This window comes from Bufo gargarizans, chromosome 2 (genome assembly GCF_014858855.1).
Source record: "Bufo gargarizans isolate SCDJY-AF-19 chromosome 2, ASM1485885v1, whole genome shotgun sequence".
In the NCBI taxonomy this organism is placed as follows: Eukaryota; Metazoa; Chordata; class Amphibia; order Anura; family Bufonidae; genus Bufo; species Bufo gargarizans.
Window position 1 is genome coordinate 190,725,296 of NC_058081.1, and position 8,506 is coordinate 190,733,801.

Sequence of the window (8,506 nt, forward strand, 5' to 3'; positions counted from 1 at the left end):
GACACAATAGGTGCGGATTAAGTTGGTCATGGCGGTATAGAGGCAGCAGGGTCACTGGTTGTAGGCTTGTCTGAAGAGGTGGGTTTTTAGGTTTCTTTTGAGGGATTCCACTGTAGGTGAGAGTCTATGTTGGGGTAGCGAGTTCCAGAGTATGGGGGATGCACGGGAGAAATCTTGTAGGCGATTGTGGGAAGAGGTGATTAAAGGAGAGAAGGTGGTTTTGTGAGGATCGGAGAGTGTGTGTGGGGATGTATAGGGAAAGTAGCTCAGAGATGTAGGGAGGGGATAGGTTTTGGACGGCTTTGTATGTATTTGTTAGTACTTTGAAGTGAATTCGTTGGGCAATGGGGAGCCAGTGAAGTGATTGGCAGAGGGGAGAGGCAGAGGAGTAATAGGGTGAGAGGTGGATTAGTCGGGCAGCAGAGTTAAAGATAGATTGGAGGGGTGCGAGAGTGCTAGATGGAAGGCCACAGAGGAGAATGTTGCAGTAGTCTAGGAGGGAGATGATGAGGGATGTACAAACATTTTTGCAAATTTAAAGTTAAGGAAAGCACGGATGCGGGAGATGTTTTTGAGTTGGAGGCAGCAGGTGGTGGAAAGGGCTTGGATGTGCGGTCGGAAGGAAAGGGCAGAATCCAAGGTCACTCCAAGGCAGTGGGCTTTGTTGACTGGGGAGAGTGAACAGCCATTGGTCATGACAGAAGGGTCTGTTGGGGGGGGGGGGGGTTGAACAAGATGGGGGAAAGATTATGAATTCTGTCTTATCCATGTTAAGTTTTAGAAAGCGAGAGGCGAAGAAGGATGATATAGAAGATACACTGTGGGATTCTTGATAGTAAGGTGGTGATGTCTGGACCAGAGAGGTAGATTTGTGTGTCATCAGCGTAGGAGTGATACTGAAAGCCATGGGACTCTGAGCTGTCCCAGGCCAAAAGTCTAGATGGAGAACAGCAGGGGTCCTAGGACAGAGCCTTGTGGGACACCAACAGAGAGGGAATGAGACTAGGATGTGGTGCAAGAGTGGGAGACTCTAAACGTCCGGTCTGTGAGGTATGATGTGATCCAGGAGAAGGCCAGGTCAGTGATGCCAAGACATGAGAGAGTTTGCAACAGAAGGGAGTGGTCAACAGTGTTGAAGGCAGAGGACAGGTCAAGGAGAAGGAGGACAGAGTATTGTTTCTTGGTTTTGGCTGTCAGTAGGTCATTGGTGACTTTGGTAAGGGCAGTCTCGGTTGAGTGGTGGGGTCGGAAGCCAGATTGTAGGCGGTCAAAGAGGGAGCAGGAGGAGAGGTGGGAGGACAGTTCTGAATGGACATGTTGTTCAAGTGAAGGCTTTTTGAGGATGGTGTAATGGTAGCGTGTTTAAAAGCAGAGGGGAAGACACTGGAGTTTAGTGATGGGTTGAAGAGATGAGTTGGGGCTGGGATAAATACTGTGGTGAGGTTAGGGATGAGGTGGTATGGGATTGGGTCAAGTGCACAGGTGGTCAGATGAGATTTGGAGAGTAGAGTGGAGAGTTTTTCTTCTGTAATGGTGGAGAAGCAGGTTTTGGTAGAGGAGGACTGCGCAGTTGTGTAGAGGGTCTGTGGGGACTGTGTGGTAAAGCTTTCTCTGATGTTGACTATCTTTTGTTTGAAATATTTGGTAAAGTCCTCAGCTGAGAAGAGAGGAGAGGGTGGGGGCGCTGGGGGACGGAGAAGGGAGTTAAAAGTGCTAAAAAGTTGTTTAGGGCTGTGTGACAGGGAAGATATAAGAACTAAGAAGTAGGCCTGTTTTCCATCAGCGAGTGAGGATTTGAATATGAGGGATTGCTTGTATGTGGTGAAATGATCTTTAGAATGGGATTTCTTCCATCGCCGCTCAGCAGCCCTGGAAGCTTGCCTTAGTTTTTTGGTCAGGTTGGTGTGCCAGGGTTGTCTGTTGATTTTTCGGGTTTTGTTGTGTGTGAGGGGGGCAACAGTGTCCAGAGCTGTACTTATTGTGGTGTTATATAGGGTGGTAGCAGCTTCTGGGTCTTGGAGGGAACAGATGGTAGAGAGTGGGAGAAGAGAGTCAAAAAGCAAGCGAAAGTCGAGATGTTTGAGGTTCCTGCGGGGGTGTGCTAGTGTGTGTGGACCAGGGGAGCAGCATAAGAGACCAATGAAGAGAAGGTGAGTGGGTTGTGGTCAGATAGGGGGAGGAGCGAATTAGAAAGGTTAGATAGGGAGCAGAGGCGAGTAAAGATCAGATCCAGAGTGTGACCATCTCTGTGGGTGGGGGCTGAAGACCACTGTGATAGGCCGAAGGAGGAAGAGAGTGACAGGAGTTTAGAGGCGGCCGAGTGGCATGTGTCAATAGGGATGTTGAAGTCACCCATGATGATAGTGGGGATGTCGGCAGAAAGAAAGTGTAGTAGCCAGGTGTTAAAGTGGTCAAGAAAGATGGTGGCAGGGTCTGGAGGGCGGTAAATGACAGCTACTTGAATGTTTGAGGGAGAGTAGATGCAAACAGTGTGCTTCAAATTAGGTGAGTGTAGTGGAGGGTGGCAGTGGAGTTGGGCTGTAGGAGCAGGTGTCTGATAGGAGAAGACCAACTCCTCCACCATGTTTGCAGCCGGGGCGGGGGGGTGTGAGTGAATTGAAATCCACTATAAGAGAGTGCAGCAGGGGAGGAGGTGTCAGAGGGTGTCAGCCATGTTTCTGTGAGACCCAGAAAGGAAAGGTTTTGCAAGATGAAAAGTTCATGAATGTATGACAGTTTGTTACAGACAGAGCGCGTGTTCCATAATGCTCCTGCAAGAGGAACCAAAGGAGCAGGGGTCAGAGGAATGGTTATTAGGTTTAAGGGGTTGCAGAAATTTGTAGATGGAGATTTGTAGTGGGACATGGAGGTGATAGTGGGGATTTGCTGAGGGGGTCCTGGATTTGGAGAGATATCACCAGCAATAAGGAGAAGCAGAGAAAGTGTTAATAGGTGAGAATGAGAGGGCATGAGGTGTATGTGTGTGTTTGGGAAGGAAGTGTTTTATGTTGGCAAACAGGTTTGTGCTAGGGGTCAGATGAGAAGGTAAGATGTAGGAAGAGATGAATAGTTCTTTGCTGGGTGAATGGATGTGGGGGTATTTCAGGAGGTTGTGGAAAAGTAGGAAGAGGAAGAGGAAAAATGTTAACATTGTTAACATTGACTATGTCTGTAATTACCTGTGGTCCAATTCTGGTATAATTCAGTTTGTGCACTTAAGAGTTGCACTTGAGAGATGTTGCATTTGGAAAGAAGGTCTGTAAAGACCTAGGACCTTAGATTTATACCACTCAGTGTTCAATCAGGTGTGGCCAAGAGGGGAGGGGGCTACATTTGGCCTAATCAAGGAGGACCAAATACAGGGGTGAAATAGTCGATGTAAACAAATACTCAATAAATCCAGCAGGAAAAGAGACATTAATAGTTCAGACAAGACATACCAGGATTTAGGAGAGATGAGAGGGATGGACAATATCAGACTGTGAAAAAGCTGGGTAATGTTACCTATTTTGGCATCTAACACCAGGGGAACCTGGGGAGATGATTAAAAATATGTAATCCAACCTGTGGAAAGAAGCCTTAGCATTAGACTAGAAGGTGTAACCCCGGCTAGAGGGATGCATAGTACGCCAAACATCAATAACCTGTAATTTCTTCAGCGCAGCCTGCAAACTGCCAAGAACCCTATGAGAAGTTTCTGACCTCTGAGAGGATGAGTCAAGGGCTGGCTCTAAAGTCACATTAAAGTCCCCACCCAATATAACCATACCTTCTCTAAAAGTAGATGGTTGTGCCAGAGTCTGAACAAACCAAGGGATCTGTCCCCTATTGGGAGCGTAGAGGTTTGCCAGGGTGACAGGTGTGTCAGCGATGGATCCCTTCACGAATAAAAAGCGACCCTCCGGGTCTGAGGACACTGCGGAGTGCTTAAAGGGTAGACTTTTATGGATTGCCACGCTGACACCTCTGCTAGCGGTGCTGTTTGTACTATGAAACCATTGTGTGAACAATTTAGAGGGCAGAGTCGGCAGCTTCCCTGTTTTAAAATGAGTCTCCTGAAGGAGTGCAATTGTGAAATCATCTCTTTGGAGTAGAGATAACACTTGAGATCTCTTACATGGCTCATTCAGACCCCTGGCATTTAATGATGTGATTACAATAGATGCCATGCCAGAAGTGGGTATGACCTTTTTAGCTGATAACATGGAGAAATCAGATCTGGGAAGCTGAGTAGAAGGGTAGAGGGGAAGGAATGAATCGGAGGGATAGAAAAAAAGAAAATCGAAGAACATAGTAGTCATACAATAAAACAAAACATCTCCGGGATCTATCGGGCGGGGGGGGGGGGCGGCTCCTGTGGGACCAGCAAGTGATGGGTGTAGGGAGAAATCTGTATTAATACCAACATGAGGGCATATGTGCAATCCCTGCAAAATTAACATGACTAACAAGACAACAAATCAATTCCTGAACCTATGTTAGAGACGGCAATATTGATTTAAACCTAAACCCTGTAGTGATGTAATAGAGGGCTAGGAATCATTTAAGGCCGGATACATTCTGCCCATGGCAGATAGGAACAGTCCAACCTGGAATTGGCCGAGGTCGTATGACAACCAGCCTAGTAGTGAACAAAAGAGGGTTTAACCCCTCACAAAGCAAAGTCAGGTTTTGAAGGCTTGAGAGCGACTTTTCCCTTGCTTCTCCGACTTGCTAGGAGAGACCCGGTGCCATGTCTCGCCGCTTGGGGGCGTTGGTCGGGGATCACCTTGGTCTGCTGGCATCCATGAGCGTACATCTACAGGGGCAATTCCAAGAGGGCCCCAGATGGCTTAAGTCCTCCGGAGTACACTGTCAGTTGCTTGCCATTTTTCAGTATGGCCAGGCCAAAGGGGTATAACCATCTGAATGGGATGGCTGAGGCCTTAAGTGCTTCTAGTAATGGACGTATAATGCATCTTTTAGCTAGGGTAGACGGGGCCAGGTCTTGAAAAAATAAAATAGGTGTCTCACCATACAGGATCTGCTCCGATTCCCTTCCAGCTTTCAATAGAGCGTCAGTGTCCACATAGCTGAGGATGCTACAAACCACATCCCGTGGCGGCTCATTAGGTTTAGAATTAGGCCGCAAGGCCCGATGAATGCGTTCCACCGTGATAGAGGTTGCCCGCTCCGGACCTAGCAGCGAGAAGATCTCGTGTGCTACTGTGCGCAGTTCCTCATCTGCTATAGACTCAGGTAGGCCGCGTATGCGCAGATTTCTACGCTGGCCCCGGTTCTCCTGATCCTCAATGCGGAGCAGAGCATCGTTCAGCAGGTCTCTGTGCGCCAGCAAGGCATCGCATGTCAGTCCTTCATGTTTCATGATGGCTTCCTGCGCGTTTTCCAGCAACACTACTCGGTGCCCAATATGGCTGAGGTCTTCCTTTATCTCATCGAGATCTCTCTTTAGAGGCGCTAGGGCAGTTTCCAACAGATCCCTGAGGGTTGCTTTGGAGAAAGGAGTGTTTCTGCGCGGTGGTCTGTGGTCCAAAACATCCGAAGCGCTGCCTGCCTCCGAGCCGTCCTCTGCTTCAGAGTGTCGCGGCGCCATCTTGGCAAGTTCCAAGGCGGGAGTCTTGGGCTGTTTCTTAAGGAACCGCTCCATATCTGGTTGTTTGGAGTGGACCACGTTCGGTTCTGCTGCGTCTGTGTGACGTTCTTTGTTTTCCCCATTTGAGCGAGGAAAATAGCTTATAATAGGGGTTACGACGACTGCTGGGAAGAGGAGCTCAGTAATAGGCAGCCATTCAGCTCCAAGGTCCGAGGTTGAGCATCTTGTCATGCACGTCAATCAATGTATTTTTTTTCTGTCTCATAATTTAGGTGAGCGTTTTACAGTGGGTTAGCGATGCAAATCTTACTTGGGTTAGTTGATCTGTGATATAGATGTAAACATCTGTCCTTTCAATGACTAACCACCTTGTTTCCATATGTTACTGTATAAGCTGCGTGGCTATTTTCTGCTTTGAAGGCCTTTATATTTCTTTAACAATAATTGAACAAATTTACTTTTTTCAGGGAAGGGCACCAAAAAATTGTTTATACAGCTGCTGTGCCTATGGAGGAAAACACGACCAAGGTGTGACAGCCGACTGCCACCTATGTCATTTAGGACAGACCTGCATAAAAATTCTACTCTGTGCGTGAAGGATGAAGATGATGTTTGTATCCATCACACTTGCCAGTTATTTTCCCCCATATACAAGTACTTGATCGTAAGGCATCAGTTGCTTCCTGCAAATGCAAGTTTTGGTCAGATTGCCAGACCCTGGATTATGGAATTTGAAGAAAAGAAATATTTGCCCAAGATTAAAAATTGATGTCTTGTTAAAGGGGATGTCCAGCTTTTAGTAAGTGATGGTCTATCCTTATTGAAGTCAATGAGAGCAGTGCTGTAGTAGCAGGCTCCCTCCACTACAACATTGATGATGCTGTGTGGCTTTGGCACCGGAGATATAGCGGTCATGTGTTGGATCCCCACTGATCAGCTAGTGACAGCCTGTCCTGAGCATAGGCAATCACTTACTAAAGGCCTAGCAACACCTTTAATAATTATGGGAATCAAATTTGTATCTGCTGCCCAATGACGTACTAATCTTCTGGCCATGAATTATGATTGCCGTTTTTCACAACTCTTCACCCAAATTCTTATGCAATGATCTCTGAATATTAAAGGGAACCTGTCACATAGAAAATGCATATTAAACCGCCAGCAGTACCTTTATTGCAGCCTGTAGCATGATTATAACGGTGTCTGTGTCTTTTCTGTACAATGAGCCAAAAGTCTGAAAAAATACTTTTATTCAACTTGGTGCGCTATGTAAACAATAGTCTTTAAGTCAGGGGGGCAGCGGCTTTCTCGTCTGAAGTCAAGCGTGCCCCGTACCCTTGCCCGCCCCTTAGTATTTGATAGGATTTCCAATTGCTGGGCGCGTGAGCGAAGTGTTGCGCAGGCTCTCATGTGTGAGTGCCTGATCCTTGAGCCTACCTAACAGCAGAGTGGAACAGTGTGCCGGCACTGCAGGGACCCAGCGCACGCGCAAGAGTACGTTTGAGTGTCCAGTGGTGAAGGAATTGGAATTCCTATAAATCAAACGCTAACGGGCAGGAAAAGGGGCACGCTTGACTTCAGGCGAGAAAGCCGCTGCCCCCCTGACTTCAAGACTATCGTTTACATAGCTTTTTTTAGACTTTTGGCGCATTGTACAGAAAAGACAGACGCCTTTATGATTATGCTACAGGCTGCAACAAGGTACTGCTGGCAGTTTAATATACATTTTCTAGGTGACCGGTTTCCCTTTAAATATATCAAGCAGCTACAAAAAAACATATAGAAATGGTAATGATATTGAATTGCTTTTAATTTTTATTCTCTATCCCCAGACCTTTCCCACACTTAATGTAAATTATTAACTGATGCACAGAACTGTGTGTGTCGGTTATATCTCCTAGGCTGACGGTGGCTTCCCTGACCCAACTGACTGTATAATAGTAATTTATGATGCTGTCAGTCTCTGTGATCGCAGAGCTATTACCATGTAGTCACATGATGACGCGAGTACAGTACAATAAGTCTGCAATCAGACTGTCATAAATTACTATGATGCAGTCAGTCTGGGTCAGGGGAGCTGGGGTCAGCCCGGGAGATGTAGCCAACACACGGACCATGTTTCCCGGGCTGATCAGCGTTGTGAACGAGCCTTAAATCAAAGTCTTCATAAGTGGTTAGTACCTTGTAAGATAGGATTATTGTATGATTTTTAGACATAGGGTTTGGATGGTATTCTGTTTTTCTGTCAACCACTATTATTCGATAAACATAACAGAATAGATTTCACAGCTAGAAATATCCAAGACATTTTGAGGTTAATTTGATTTTCCGTTTCTTGTAATATACTTTTCGAGCTTGAAGAACACAGACTCCTTGTAAACCTGTCACACCAGTATTTTTCCGCTTTCCGTTACTCCTCATGCTGTGTGGGTCTACGTGAGAAAGTGCACATTTCTCCAGCCCTGATATAGAACAGATCTCAGACAGTTCATTTTCAAAGTCTCCATAACTGCGCTTTGAGCCAAGCATATGTGTTTGAATGAAGTCTAAGGCCTCATGCACACGACCATATATGTGTTTTGCGGTCAGCAAACCGCGGATCCACAAAACACTGATACCAGCCATGTGCATGCAGTCACTTTTTTTTCCCTCCTATAGAAATATCCTATCCTTGTCCGCATATGTCCGTGCTGTCCTGCAGCACGAATATATGGATGCAGACAGCACACTGAGTGCTGTCCACAGTTTTTTCGGTCCCATTGAAATGAATGGGTCCGTATCTGATCCGCAAAAAAAGCTGAATAAAAATGGTTGTATGCATAAGGCCTAAAAAGGACACATAACTCGCATAAAATACAGTATTGCAAGATCTTACCTCTAGTTTGTGTATATTATTGTGATGTCAGATGACTT

At 46.3% G+C, this 8,506-nt stretch overlaps 1 protein-coding gene across 2 annotated transcripts in view; it reads left to right on the forward strand.

The window, feature by feature from the left end:
• The window catches only part of CA12 (carbonic anhydrase 12), a 52,648-nt gene extending 45,920 nt beyond the window's left edge, over positions 1-6,728 (forward strand). For both annotated transcript variants that reach the window (XM_044283350.1, XM_044283351.1), the window contains one exon: positions 6,061-6,728. In XM_044283350.1, the coding sequence (XP_044139285.1) occupies positions 6,061-6,127 (67 nt within the window). In that variant the 3' untranslated portion in view covers positions 6,128-6,728. The remainder of the gene's footprint in view (positions 1-6,060) is intronic.
• The last annotated feature ends 1,778 nt before the right edge of the window (positions 6,729-8,506 follow it).